Source organism: Leopardus geoffroyi, chromosome B1, assembly GCF_018350155.1.
Source record: "Leopardus geoffroyi isolate Oge1 chromosome B1, O.geoffroyi_Oge1_pat1.0, whole genome shotgun sequence".
Taxonomy (NCBI): Eukaryota; Metazoa; Chordata; class Mammalia; order Carnivora; family Felidae; genus Leopardus; species Leopardus geoffroyi.
The window spans coordinates 170,256,136-170,271,713 of NC_059327.1; the positions used below are offsets into that span (position 1 = coordinate 170,256,136).

The window sequence follows — 15,578 nt, forward strand, 5'->3', positions numbered from 1 at the left end:
TGTTTTGTTTCTTAAATTCCACAGATGAGTGAAATCGTATGGTGTTTGTCTTTCTCTGACTTATTTCACTTATCATAATACCCTCTAGGTCCATCCATGTAGTTGCAAAGGGCAAGATTTCATTCTTTTTCTATTATATATATGAGAGACTTGAACATCCATTATCTCAAGAAGATTAAAGAATTGTGCTTTTAAATTATCTTTTTATTATAAAAGACAGGCTCCTTGTAGGAAATCTGTAAATGACAAAAACAAAAAAGGAAAAATCACCTATGTATGAACACTGTTAGTATTTAGTGTATTTCCTTTCAGTCCTTTTTCTATGTACCCAAAATTGGAACTGTCCTAAATAGTCATGTATCCTGTTTTTATTTTTTCACTAAAGAATGAGTCCTTAGCACTTCCTAAAATTTACAAAATACTTGCTCATAAAAATATTTTTAGTGTGCACAATAAAAAGTAAAGAACTCCCACCCCATCCCAAACCTTAGCTGTAACAACTTGGAAGTGCTAGGTGCATGTGTCCTTACGTTTTTCTCTATAGTAAGCATTTTGCCATATCATTAAATGTTCTGCAAAAAATGCTCCCAAAGATTGCATTATATTCTACCTTATTAATATGCAATATTTGAACCATTTTCCTAAATTAAACAATTTTTGTATGAAAGCAACTGCATTTCCTTGGATTGTATTTCTAGAAGTGGAATGACAAGGTCAGAACGTACGAACATTTTCCAGACTCTTGGTCCTACAAACAGGTGGTCCCAGTTCACACTCCCCTCAGCAGCATATCAGCGTGCCTACCTTACAAACGTAGTTTTGATGAAGATTAGTATCAATCCACTTAAATGATGTTTGACAGACACATTATGACACTGTATTACAATCATTTGTAAGGGCTGCTTGTCATGTAACTAGACCGTGAGCCAGAAGACCAAGTTTATGTCTTTTTTTACCTTTATACTTCTACAGACCAGCATCATACACAAAACCACCTGAATGTCTGCTATGTGTCAGATCTCATTCTATACCTGGAGATACAGTTCTAATGGATGTTACATTCTAGTGGAGATACACAAGAAAATAAACAGGGATAACTTATAGTACGCCAGGGAACAAATACTTTGGTCAAAACCAAATCGGGGTTGGGGCACTTGAGTGGCTCAGTTGGTTAAGCGTCTGACTCCTGATTTCGGCTCAGGTCACGATCCCACGTTTCATGAGTTCAAGCCCCACATAGAGCTCTGTGCTGGCAGTGCAGAGCTTTCTTGGGATTCTCTCTCTCTTTCGCCCTCCCTGCCCCTCCCCCGCTCACACTGTCTCTGTCTCTCTGAAACTAAACAAATAAACTTAAAAAAAAAAATCGGAGAAAAATTAGGAAACTGGAGGCGAAAATGGAGAGAGGATTTGCCCTATTTTATTATATAGGGCAGTGAGAAAAGGCCTCATTTGAGAAGGTGGTATTTAAGCACATATTTGAAGAAAGAAGCATGCTGTGTGGGTATGTGGTGGGAAGAGTATTTCAGGCAGTGCAAAGGCCCAGAGAGAATCCTTAGGATGTATGAAAAGCAGAAAGGCCAGTCTGGCTGGAACAGTGACGGAGAGAATAGTAGAAAATGGGGTCAGAGAGATAGTGGGGAAATGCATCATGGAGAATTTGTAAGCCTTGTCAGATTTTGTCTGTTACTCTATATGAGATGGGAAGCTATTAGGAAGGCTTTGAGAAATTACTCTATATGAGATGGGAAGCTATTAGGAAGGCTTTGGATATATTTTCAAAAAAATCACAAGCTACTGTGTTGAAATAGACTGTGGACTAGGATTATGGGGAAAACCAGTTAAGAAGCTACTTTGGAAAAGCAATTGATATAATGATGGCTGACATTAAAATAATAGTTGAGTTTAATGGATTCTAAATATATTTTGAAAGTAGAGTCAGAGGATCTTGCTAAGGTATTGAATTGTCCATTGTATGAGAAATGCAGAGGAACCAGGCTTGAAGCCAAGATTTGAGGGGCGCCTGGGTGGCTCAGTCGGTTGAGCGTCCGACTTCAGCTCGGGTCACGATCTCGCGGTCCATGAGTTCGAGCCCCACGTCGGGCTCTGGGCTGATGGCTCAGAGCCTGGAGCCTGCTTCAGATTCTGTGTCTCCCTCTCTCTCTGACGCTCCCCCGTTCATGCTCTGTCTCTCTCTGTCTCAAAAATAAATAAACTTAAAAAAAAAAAAAATTAAAAAAAAAAAGAAGTCAAGATTTGAGCCAACTGAAAAAATGAAGGTGCCACTTACTGAAAATATTACAAGAGACTTTTTGAAGGCAAGGTGAAGAAATTGGGAATTTTGATTCTAAGTTCTCTTCTCTAAGGCCTTTAGATGATGCAAGTTTCATACCAATTTAGCCATTTGCATGGCCACCATGTTAAACTAAAATTAATCCTCAGAATCACATAATTTATCAACCTGGGTAAGACTTTTTGATGACTCAAGAACATTTTTTAGGGTTGACTTGTTCTCTAATGTTCAGAATGTTGATTGTAGATTTGAGAGATGAAGTCCAGTTCAAATTATTTTTAAAATGAGAAATTTACATATTCAAGGTAACACTAACTAGTTATAGCCTCAAGTTATAGCTCAAGACCTAATTATACATGAATGCATTTTTTTAAGAACTAAGCTAGAATTTCTTTCCCTCTCCTCCAGCAACAAAAACCAGGCACCATAGATGCTCCCTGACTTATGACGGTTCAACTTACAATGTTTGGACTTTACGATGGTGCAAAAGAAATACACATTCAGTAGAAACCATACTTCAAAATTTGAATTTTGGTATTTTCTCCAAGCTAGCAATCTGTGGTAGGCAACACTCTTGTACTGCTTAGGCAGTAGCAGTGAGCAGCAGCTCCTATTAGATGCAAACACAAAAGTAAACGAATATACTTAAACCACTCTGTACCTGATAAAACCATTGTTTTTCACTCAGTACAGCAGTCGATAACATACATGGGACATTCAACACTTGTTATAAATTGTCTTTGTATTAAATGATTTTGCCCAACCGTAGGATAATGTAAGTGTTCTGAGCATGTTAGAGGTAGATTAGGCTAAGCTGTGATGTTCGGTAGGTTAGGTATAGTACATGTGTTTTCAACTTATGTATTTTCAACTCACAATGGGTTTATTGGGACATAAATCATCACAAGTTGAGGAAGATCTTATTTTGTTGTACTCTACAAAGATACTTTAAAATATTAAAGAAATTAGAATTACTTTATCATGTTAGCACTGTCCAAAAAGAACTGTGAAATGGAAATGTTTTATATCTACACTGTATCACATGATAGCCACTAGCCACATGTTAGCTACTGAGCACACGAAAAGGTGGCTAATGCAACTGAGGAACTGTGTTTTCAATTTAATTAACTTACGTGTAAATAGCCCCATGTCACAAGGGGCTACCATACGGTAAAGCACAGCACTATACTGTTATATCCTCTTGATGTAATAATTTTTAGTGAACACAAAACTCTGGAAATTGGCTGTGTACTTTTTAAATTATAAGAAGATTCCTTAATGTAGGAGTATTCTCCCATCTGTGTAGAACAGAGGAAATATATGCTATAAAGTTGTATGTATGTATGTATGTTTGTGTCCATATACACATCAAATATCTGTAAGACTACATCATAAGTTTGTAGTATTAGTTGCCTCTGGGAAAGGAAAATGGGTAACTAGGGGTTACAGTTGGAAGCGAGAATGTTCCCTGTATATGTTTGAACATCCTTAATTTTAAACACTTTTAAAGTTTATTTTGAGAGAGAAAGAGAGAGCATGCACAGGCATGTGAGTGGGCGAGGGGTACAGAGAGGGAGAGAATCCCCAGCAGTGCAGAGCCCATGCGGGGCTCCATCTCACAAACCGTGAGATTATGACTTGAAATCAAGAGTTGGACGCTTAACTGACTGAGCCACCCAGGCGCCCCTGAACCTTCTTAAATTTTGTATCATATAAATGGTTTATCTATTCAAATACAATTTTAGGGTATTTTTAAAATTTTTGATTAATGCTAATCTACATACCTTTCCCTAAGTATCTTTCCTGTATGGTTCCAATCGATGACTGACAGTTGAACTAGGTATTATTACCTTCTGGATAGGTCTCTAAGATGGCCTATATTTGAAAATATATCCCAGGGGCTTAAGATGGTCTCTCTCTCCCTCTGTCCCTTTCCCCCCTCCTCTCCCATGTGCACTCTCTCTAAAAAATAAAATTAATTTTTTAAATATCCTTGAGAGAGAGAGAGAGAGAGAGAGAGAGAGAGAGAGAGAGAGAGAGGCAGAGAGGGACACACAGAAGCAGGCTCCAGGCTCCGAGCTGTCAGCACAGAGACCTACGTGGGGCTCGAACCCACAGACAGTGAGATCATGACCTGAGCCGAAGTCGGACGCCTAACCAACCAAGACATCCAGATGCCCCTCTAAGAAGTAAAATAAAGGGGCGCCTGGGTGGCTCAGTCGGTTAGGCGTCCAACTTTGGCTCCATGATCTTGTGGTTTGTGAGTTCAAGTCCCATGTCAGCTCTGTGCTGACAGGTCAGAGCCTGGAGCCTGCTTCGGATTCTGTCTCCTCTTTCTGCCCCTCCCATGCTCATGCTCTGTCTCTCAATAATAAATAAACGTTAAATAAAAAAATAAGTAATCTCAGCAGTGACAGCCAATTCTTCAGCTTCTGTAAAATGTCAATGTTCCACCCCAACCCCACCTCACTGATCCCCTGTTCCAAGCAGTCCAAATTAGATGTGGCTTGTTCTGACTCCTATTACCTCATTGGCTTATTTTATAATAAAATGATTGTTTTGCTTCTACTTTCTATACAGTGCTACTCCCCTTGGGCTCATCTCACGAGTGACTTGTAAAGAGCCAAATTTTGAGTTCAAATTCGAACTCTGACCTTTACCAGCTGCATACCCTCAGACATTACAGATCTAACTGGATCTGTTTCCTCATCTGCATCTCTACTTCACTGGCTCTTTGTAATGATTAAATGGCTTAATACACGTATAATGGTACCTGATATTAAAGACCTCAAAGTATCCTTTGATAGCTATCATAATACCAACAGACATGTTTTAAGTCTATTTTAAAGCCTCTACAAGCCCTTAAAGATACAGATACAATTCTTCATTTTGCTATGCAAATTCTGAATTATTGTGTTTCTATTTTTAATAAATTTTGATTTTGGGGAGGGAAATATGCCCTTCAAAATACATTACTTTCAGTATTACTTTGGTTTAGTTTCTTGTGAAAAAGAAAATAGTCAGAATTCCTACATTAGGATTAGCATAGAATTCAACATGGACCCCAGTGCGGGCTGGCTCTAGGCTGCAGCTTTTGGTGTTTTTGTGTTTTGTATTTTTTCCTCTAAATATGTTATATAGACACTTCTCAAAAGAAAGAACCTAGTTAACATGTTTACATAATCTAGTTTTGTCAAAATGGGATGATACTATGTACCAATAAGGGATAGAATTTTTGGGTTTGTGCTTTATCAAACACATAATTTCCTAACAGTATATTAACAGCAGTTCTCTTCGAGGCGCCTGGGGGGTTCCATTGGTTAAGCATCTGACTTCAGCTCAGGTTATGATCTCACGGTTTGTGAGTTTGAATCCCGCATCAGTCTCTGCACAAGTGCAGAGCCTGCTTGGGATTCTCTCTCCCCAGCCCCCCTCTTTTTCTGCTCTTCCCCCCACTTATGCACGCTCTCTTTCTAAATAAATAAACTTATAAAACTAAGTTTTCTTTATGCTGAAAAATGATTATAAAATGATTTAAGAGTTGTTACACTTTAGTTTTATAAAACCAGGAAATTTACAAACTAACAAGCATACTCAATGATTAATAAATTGTTCAAAAATCCAGGCATTTAAACAATTTATTTTTGAGAGAGAGAGCCACCCAGGCACCAATATGCAGGCATTTTTAAGGTAAAATGTATCAGTCTACACTTTACAATTTAGTTCTTACTACATGAGGTAAAAAAGGATTTATGTTGACAAAAACATTTATTTATCAGGAGAAAAAAATCCCAAACTAGTAAGTGAACTGCTCTTACTTGCCATGTGACATTTGTTAAGGAAAAGGCATCCTGAGGGACCAGGACCATCTTAATCTGCCAGCAAAATCAGACAGATGAAATACAATAGAAACAAAAATTTTCTTTTCCATAAAACCAAGTCTAGGGATGCTAGTAAACTTAGTGCAAATATAAAGGCTGCCAGAACCATCTTCCATATAAATGCCTTCCAAATTTCCATTTCAGACACAGGGATGAGGGATTTAGGGGAGACAATCTTTGAATCAACATTTTACCTCAATTCTTTGCTTCACTGACTTCTGACAGTTTGGCAAATTAGGGGTCATCACATTTAGAAGAGATGCCAAAGCCTGACAAATGCAATCTAAGAAAGACAGTATAAATTCTAAATGCCTGTGTAATTTTCTGTAGTTCCCAGCATTCTACCTCAAAAAGTCATCAGATTTAAAACTTAAGTCATTTCCTTTAGATGGTACAATTTTAGCAAAAAGCTTTTTTCAAATTATGGGATAATTAAGGTAACACTAAAATTCATATACCCAAAATTCAAGTCTTATGCCATTTTGTTATTCTGGGTTACTTGGTGTGTGAGTAGGAAGATGTATGGCAGAGATTAACTTTGTTTCTGAAAAAAACTTGAAAAATTTCCAATCTAATCCTATCTCAGTTTCTTCAGTACATGTTCAGAAATCTCCGTCCTTGGAATTAGGTATTATTATTGGCCACCAAGATGGCCACTTAAAAATCAGTTTCCATCCCTCATGCTCCCACTGCCCTGGTCTAAAAAATGTGCCACCTTACATAGTTTGGTGCCTGCTATTTACAGGTGATTAGAGATCTATTCTCAGCTGGAGCTGAAAACAAGCAATCTTCTCCTTTGAGTTCCTAAATGCAGCTTAATACAAGTAGGAGTCCCAGGTCCATGACTGCCCTCTTCACTGTCCAACGTTACTTTCGCAATTATTCTACCACAGAAGCTATTCCCCTTGAAAATACTGAGATTTACATGCTTAAATATTCAAATGGTATGCATCAGGTCAGGATTCAAAAGTATTAATTTGGAAAACACAAAAACAAGAAACCTGAACTTGATATCCTATTTATTTATTTATTTATGAGAGGAAAAGAAACAGAGCATGAGCAGGGAGGGGCAGAGAGAGTAGGAGACGCAGAAACCGAAGCAGGCTCCAGGCTCTGAGCTGTCAGCACAGAGCCTGACGCAGGGATCGAACTCAGACACCGCGAGATCATGACCTGAAGTCAGACGCTTAACTGACTGAGCCACCCAGGCGCCCCTATTTATAAGTTTGTTTTTATTTATTTTGAGAGGAGATACAGAGCAAGTGGGGGAGGGGCAGGGGGAGAGGGAGACAGAATCTCAAGCAGGCTCTGCACCATCACGCAGAGCCCGAGGGGGTCAAGCTCAGGAACCAGGAGATATGACCTGAGCCGAGGTCAAGAGCCCATGCTTAACCGACTGAGCCACCCAGGTGCCCCTTCTCTTATTTTTAAAGGCTCAGGGGCACCTAGCTGGCTCAGTTAAGTGTCTGACTTTGGCTTAGGTCATGAGCTCACAGTCTGTGAGTCTGAGCCCCACACTGGGCTCAACGCTGTCAGCACAGAGCCCACTTCAGATCCTCAGTCTCCCTATCTCTCTGCCCTTCCCCATTCTCTCCCATGCGGCTCTCTTTAAAAAAAAAAAAAAAAGAAAGAAAAAGAAAAAGGTCCAAATTCCCTGGTTTTAAAATTCAAATTTGACTCTAGTTTGAAAGGAAAAAAACAAAACAAAACAAAAGCAGTGATAGCATACATTCCCTGATTCCACAGAAATACTCAAATTCATAGATAATGCTGTACTTCTTTATGTCAAATTTTGTTAAACAAACTTTACAAGATCAGTGCAGAACAGAGCTGGAAAAAATGACAGAAACAGAAGCCTTCAATTATTATTTAAGAATAGGTATGATCTCAGTCAAAATCAGATTAGAAAACTCAAGGAAATATCCGGCACTGGCTTCTTTTAGGGAATCCTTAAAAAACCTACCATTTGGAATAACTTCTGTATCCCAACTTTGACATTCTTTCCTAAATGAATTCATTATTCCTATTTTTGCTATGTGGAATTTTTCAGAGTAATTTTCCTAGGAGGAAATTGGATATAATCACTTACCTTCCCATATGGCAGTGACATGGGACTAACAAATGGCAAGTGGGAAGGGGGAGAAGATATAAACAGTATAGAGTGAAGTATAAGGAGTAAAACACAGTTAAAAAAAAAAAAGTGAAGAATTTGTGACCATAAGAAACAGAATCAAATTATGTGTGTGTGTGCGTATAACAATTTCATATCTTCAAAAATAAAACTGGAATGTTATTTCACTTAAAACGTACAATATGCAAAATGCTCTGCAAGGTAAAAAAACAAATGTACACCAACATAAATTTTCATGATTTTCTAATACATGACACTTTTGGATCAAAAAATTACCATTACAAACCCTTTAATCAAATGTTTATTTTTTGTTTCCAGCATTACAATCTGCTGTGATTCATAAACTTCCATCTAAGTTAAGTTTTTAGCCACTGACCTCATACAAGTAGTTAGGTTCTTACATCAACCCCCACTTATCCAGCAAAGAATCACCCAGCTACAACTCTTGCATGGACAATGCTCACTACCACCCTGAACAACTTAAAGTGCATGAGTTATTTTGATGAATGGAGACACAGCTGTAGTTTTGCACTAAATTTTTCATTACTGAATTGTATGTTTTTTCACCTTGGTACCTTATCACTAGAAAGCTACTTACTTACATAATGTTTTAACCATATATTATGATAAATGCCCATTTATAACTGTAAGAAACTCATGTTACAGACACACTATTGACTATGATATTATACAAAATCATGGCCACAAGTTTCCGCATAAGAGATTTACTTCTCTTTCTCTTAAAGCAAGAAATATCTCACAGTTCAGATTCACATGAGTAGTGCCTTTTAAAATAAATTAAAAATAAAATGCTGTCCCGTCTGTAAAATTATAAATATTTCTAGTCCATTTTACAGAATTTTAAAATGCTTATAAATGCATTACCGCCTAGTAAATACACATTATGGCACTGAAGCCAGTTAAAAAAACAAAACAAAAAAAAAAACCCCCAGCCATCAAACTGGCCTATGGAAACATCCAGGGTTATTCTGTATCTCCTACACTGGAAAAATTAAACTAAATAAAGAAAAAAGTAAAGGAGAAATTTACAAAATGGCAACTACTACAACCTAAAAGGTGGACTGAAATGTCCTCCTTCGATTCAGTAACTAAGCCGTTTCTGGAATGAACATTGATGGATAACTAGGATAGGAGAGTGTTCCTCTTAATGCTCAGGGCAGAATTATGTAGAAATAATTTCCACATTCTGTAAGGAAAAAACAGAGTGACTATTTAAAAACTAAATTTAGCCAGAACGTTCAAGATTGGTAGGTTCTGATAGAGTGACATCTTCAAAGGTAACAAAATTAAAACTCATAATCCTATGGATGATGCTTATTTTTACAAATGTAAAGAAAGGAAACATGATCGCAAGATACAATATACCCTGACAGGGTAAAATGAAAAATTATGAACAATTTAAGTAAAATGTTCTCTATTGAAACATAAAAACATGATTTCCAAATTGATTCAACTTGTAATAGGTCCCTTACAAGGATGAAGTAGTCATTCTGTAGATGCTGAACTGCCCTTCACATTAAATACTTCCTCATCTTCAAAAAAAACAGCTTCTGAATGGCCCTGACACCTTCAGTACAGGAGAGCAGGCTTGCGGACTTGTTTCCAAGGCTTTCCTCCAAAGAGATTCATTCAATAAAATCTATAATATCTCCAAATCTACATGTCGAACTTCGGGATTTCGTTTCTGGAAGGAAAAATCACCATCACATTATTCATAGCAAAACTGAATTTTGTTTCCTTTTATTCCGTTAGATCACTAAAGCCACTAAAGCCACTGACAACATTTGGTCAAACGACTTCAGTGTAGCATATTAGCAAGATAAAAATCAATAGATGAATACTACACACTATAAACAATATGGTAAGTAGCCCCATCTCCCTGAGTTTGTTCAAATGTTTGTTAATACATTAATGGATGAAGAACCTAGTATGTGCCAAGCATTGCAAAGCACTGTAAATACACTCGTTTGTGGTGAAAAGAAAATCACTGTAAAACAGTAACAATCCGAAGAAATAAGCTGACATTCACTTATTTTATATATTTTAGCAACACCCCATACAGTCTTGTGGCAGGCACTGTGCTAAATAGTGGAGCTGGAGCTATGATTATTAGTAAGTCTGTTCTTGACCTTGATGGACTCAGTTTAGCCAGCAAGACCAGTGTATCAGTAACCATCTACAAGTGAAAGCATTGCGGCTAATAAAAATAGCAGTTAACATTTAATAAGCAGTCACCCTTATGTCAAGTACCATGCTAAGGGGCTTCACGTGCATGTGTGTTTTAAAATCCTCATAACTCAATTATTTCCATTTTATATATGGGAAAATTGAAGTTTGAAGAAATTAACTAACCTACCTACGTTATGAGCTACTAAGTGACGAAGCCAGGATACATTCTGGACCTCAAGCTCCTAACTATTACAGTGAATGCACTGAAACACTAACTCGGGGAACAAAACCGCCAGATCTATTACTTTAACTCATGAGATTGAGTAAGACTTCACTGAGAGTATTAAGACTTCACTGAGAGTATCTACACAAGGCCTGAAAGTAGTGAGTTTTCCAGATAGATGATGACGAGGATCATCATCTAGACAGAGGAAACAATACAAGCAAAGTCAGCCGGAGAAGGGTGTACTGGCCATATGGTATAGTTAGCCACAGGGGTTGCAAAAAGGGCAGGATCAGTAATGAGGCTGGAAAGGCAGGCAGAAACCAGGTTGTGAAAAATTTTAAATGCCGGCTTAAGGAACTTCAACAACAGAAAGTATCTTTATTACATTCCTATTCTATGCCAGGCCCTGAAGTATACAACAATGAACAGGAAACAAAACAGTACTTGTCTTCAACGAACGTCTGTCCAGTGAGGAAATACAGGTTAAGTAAGCAGGCACTTAGAGTAGTCTGCTACTTAAAGAGCAAGGTAAAGGTCTTGGGGTTGTATCTTTATGGGTACAAAAAGGAAGGACACCTAAATCTGGGAGTGGGGGGAGGGATTAAAAGTGTAATAAAATGTAATATAATGACATTATGAGAATGGAGGACAGAGAGAACATATAAAACTATATAACTAACTTACATCTATCAAAGAGGAAATAACGTGGAAGCAGTTTAAGACCTTCCTATAGAAATATGGCAGTAAATCTAAAAGAAATACTAAAAATGGTTGCTTCTAAGCATGACTGAGGATGGTGAGGCAGGTGACACTTCTGTTTATAAGCTTTTCAGTTCTGTTTGACTTTATAAATTTTGTGTATTATTTTTTTGATATTATTTGATAAAAATTATAAAAGTAGGGGCGCCTGACTGGCTCAGTTGGAAGAGCATGTGACTCTTGATCTTGGAGTCATGAGTTCGGGCCGATGCTGGGTGTAGAGATTATTAAGTAAATATTAAACCAATCAATCAACATGGGAAAAAAGCTCTTCTAAGTGATTCTGATAATCAGTCAGGATTAGGAACATTTGCATATTACTCAAAGGAATTCAAATATAAAGGCAAGAATGTGATATAACACTAGAGTTTAGCTCCAGCTAGAGCATTTTACTGAGTGTGCACTGGCATTCTTCTTATGACTAGTTTTGTTCCAGTATACCTGGGGGTACTCTCCTCTTGGATACTAATATGAGAGTGGCCAGGGGACCCCCAAGCATGGGGGTACACTTTTGTTCTCAATTTTCTCTTTACCTTAAACTATTTGCTCTTTTCTAGAATTCCTTAAATTCAATACAGAATAAAAAAAGATTTCCTCTAACAGAAATGAAACTGAATTTTATTTTCTCTTTCCAATCCACCCTAACCCATCCCAATATGACTTTAAAAAGTTTAGGTATTAATGGAAAATTTGAAATTATTCTGTCTAAAAAAACCACTATATGTAAAATGTGTACCAAAAAAAATCTAATCTCAAGAAAAAGAAACTAAGGCACCTGGGTGGCTCAGTCAGTTAAGTGACCGACTTCAGCTCATGATCTCACGGTTTGTGAGTTCAAGCCCTGCATCGGCTGTCAGCTCAGAGCCTAGAGACTGTGTCTCCCTTTCTCTCTATGCCTCCCTAGCTTGTGCCCCGTCTTTCAAAAATAAATAAACTTTAAGAAAAAAGAAAGTAAAAACTTGATGTATTCTGTTTTAAAATCAAGTTTTTTGAGAGAAAATTATCAAATTCCTAACATGAAATGTGCCAAATATGAAGACAGGCACAATATGAATGAATAAAAAAAATAGGATTAATACCCTTAGATTTTAATGTTTAGTGCCTAATAAGGTATCACGTGCATATAGCAGAAACTGAATAAACAGAGCTGAAAATCAATAATTGGTGTTCAATTTGTAATTTTCATTCATTTGTTCTACAGATACTTATTGATTTATTATGTCCCAGGCACTATTCAACTTGAATTAGAACATTTTACATAGCACAAATTTATTTCAACACTCATATTTTAGAGAGATAAAAACCAAATAGTGTAATTTTATAATGTTGCAGACTCAAAAAAATGCTACAGGAGGATGCAATTCAAGAAGCAAAAGACAGAGTAAAGGGCACAGCATTTAACTGGAATACTACTTATTAGGAATTTGCAAATACTATGGCATCATCCCACTGAATTAATTTCCCATAGAATTACTGCTTCCCAAACATAAAAAACTTCATAGAAGAAGATTGAAATATAGAGGTAAAGCAAAAAAATTTTAGTTAACAGTTCAAAGAACTTAATATATATTTCACATTTATACTACATGATTAGCTTCTATAATATACATTAGCTTCTATTATTTTTAATGTTTTTACATAGAACTATGCAAGTTGTAAGGACGCCTGGGTGGCTTAATCAGCTGAGAATCTGACTCTTTTTTTTTTTTTTTTAATTTTTTTTTCAACGTTTATTTATTTTTGGGACAGAGAGAGACAGAGCATGAACGGGGGAGGGGCAGAGAGAGAGGGAGACACAGAATCGGAAACAGGCTCCAGGCTCTGAGCCATCAGCCCAGAGCCTGACGCGGGGCTCGAACTCCCGGACCGCGAGATCGTGACCTGGCTGAAGTCAGACGCTTAACCGACTGCGCCACCCAGGCGCCCCGAGAATCTGACTCTTTATTTCGACTCAGGTCATGATCCCAGTGTCATTCTCCACACTGAATGTAGAGCCTGCTTAGGATTTTTTTCCCTCTCTTTCCCTCTGCCCCTCTCCCCTGCTGTGCACTCTCTCTCATTAAAATTTGAAGAAAAAAAAAAAAAAGGAACTATGCAGGTTATAGATTATAGCCAAAAATACTATATATTTTAATAATTATCAGATAAATGGCATCACTCAATAGAGATGGCTAGACTGCTGAATTTTATTATTGAGTGTGACTTTCCAAAGTGATTCAATAATTATTCAAATTTAAATTGAGAAGACAACCATGCTTAGATACTAAAAAAGGGAATATGCCAAAGTTTTAGTTTTCAAAAGATGATCAGCTTATTTTCAAAACAAGATAAAAGAATTACATTTATGCCCTCTCCTGGTTTAGTTCCTCAATTAGGAAGAACTTTTCTTTAACATTAATTATGCCTTATTACCTTAGAGAGGGTTCTAACCTGAAACTATGGGTTAAACTTTGCTTCCTGGTTTGAAAGTCTTATATAATTCAGAAACACATGAGTTAGTTCAGTGCGTTAAAGATTTAATAGCTTCTAATTAAAGCACAAAGCTAAACAAAACCAATAAATTTATCTGATTGTGATAAGAGTAAATATAGTTAAGAATGACCAATTTGTTAATTATTCTCATATCTGGCTTCTGACTTATTGTTTCTATTAACGAGTAAAGCTAAAATACAGATTTAGTCTAAAAGCTCATTATTTTATCCTTTCCAGGGAAATTTTTTAAAAAAGATAGAATGGAAAAGCAAAGTTTATTCATTCTTGTGTCACCCTGCACAAAAATAATCATCTTGCGTTATATTTGGAAAAGTGACTTTCAAAGTGTGGTCCAAAGGTTCTGACACCTTTTCAAGGGAGACTCCAAGGTCAAAGCTATTTTCATAACACTGATGTTATTTGCCTTTACTATGCTGGTATTTCCTCTGATGACATAAAAGCAATGGTAGATAAAATTGATGGCATCTTTGCACAATTCAAGGCAACTGCCACCCAACTCATATTAATGGAGTCACTGTGTTCCTTTACTGGCAGACACATTAAAAAAAAAAAAAGCCAGTTTCACTTTAAAAAGTCCTTCATGAAGTAGTAAAAACATTGGTTTATTAAACCTCAACGCCTGAGTACACTTTTTAAAATATTCTGTGACAAAATGGGGAGTATTCTTAGACCTTCCTGCTTCACACTGAGGTCTGAGGTCACAAAGAGAAGCACTCTGGAACGAGCTGGAGTTATGAGCTAAATCAGATGCTTGTTTACATAACACCATGTAGGAGCGCCTGGCTTGCTCCGTTGGTAGAGCATGCAAGTCTTGAGCTCAGGGTCTTGGGTCGTGAGTTCAAGCCCTACCTTGAGGGTGGAGTCTTCTTAACAACAACAACAACAACAACAACAACAACAACAATAAGTGAGCTTATCTAAGTGAACCCCATTTTTACTTGAAAGAAAAATGAACAAACTATGGTTATTCAAATTGGGTATTTGGCAGGGATCTTCTTAAAAAATGAACAAAATGAAAAAAAAATGAACAAAATGAATCTGTTACTTCAAAGAAAACAACAGTATTTGTTGCTAATGGTAAAAATGCAAGCTTTCAGATGAATATTAGAATGCTGAAAAACTTGTATCTACCACCGTGACCTTGACAGCTTCCGAATACTTAGAAATGTGTCACCATTTGAAAGATGTGCATAAATTCAGTGAGTTAGTATTTCCCAAATGGCCAATTCATAACATTCTGGAATCATGCATGGATTAAGAGATCCATCCAGAGTAGAAAGACAGACCAACAAATTTTAATAGTGTATAGTAGATAATTAATCATACCCCAAGAGAGGTCTGGCCTTTGCCCTTGGCTACTGGGAGGTGATTGTTAGGCCCTTGGAATGTCCTGGCTGAAAATTTTGTCTTTGTTTATCTTTGGCCACACAATATCCGCTATATATCCAAATGGGACTAGAGACTAAAAGTGTCAGCTCTTCCTTGGAGTGGCTAGAGATGAAAGGTTGACCACTTAGCAGTCAACTATGGAACCCCAAGATCTCTGGACACCAAGGCTCAGTTAAGGTACCCTGATTAATACTCTGCAAACTGCCACACATCATTGTC

The 15,578-nt window shown here is 37.1% G+C and overlaps 1 protein-coding gene across 1 annotated transcript in view; it reads right to left on the minus strand.

The window, feature by feature from the left end:
- Positions 1-8,585: 8,585 nt before the first annotated feature.
- SLC30A9 (solute carrier family 30 member 9) overlaps positions 8,586-15,578 on the minus strand; it is a 91,852-nt gene continuing 84,859 nt past the window's right edge. The window contains exon 18 of the mRNA XM_045474219.1: positions 8,586-10,007. Coding sequence (XP_045330175.1) covers positions 9,963-10,007 — 45 coding nt within the window. The 3' untranslated portion in view covers positions 8,586-9,962. The remainder of the gene's footprint in view (positions 10,008-15,578) is intronic.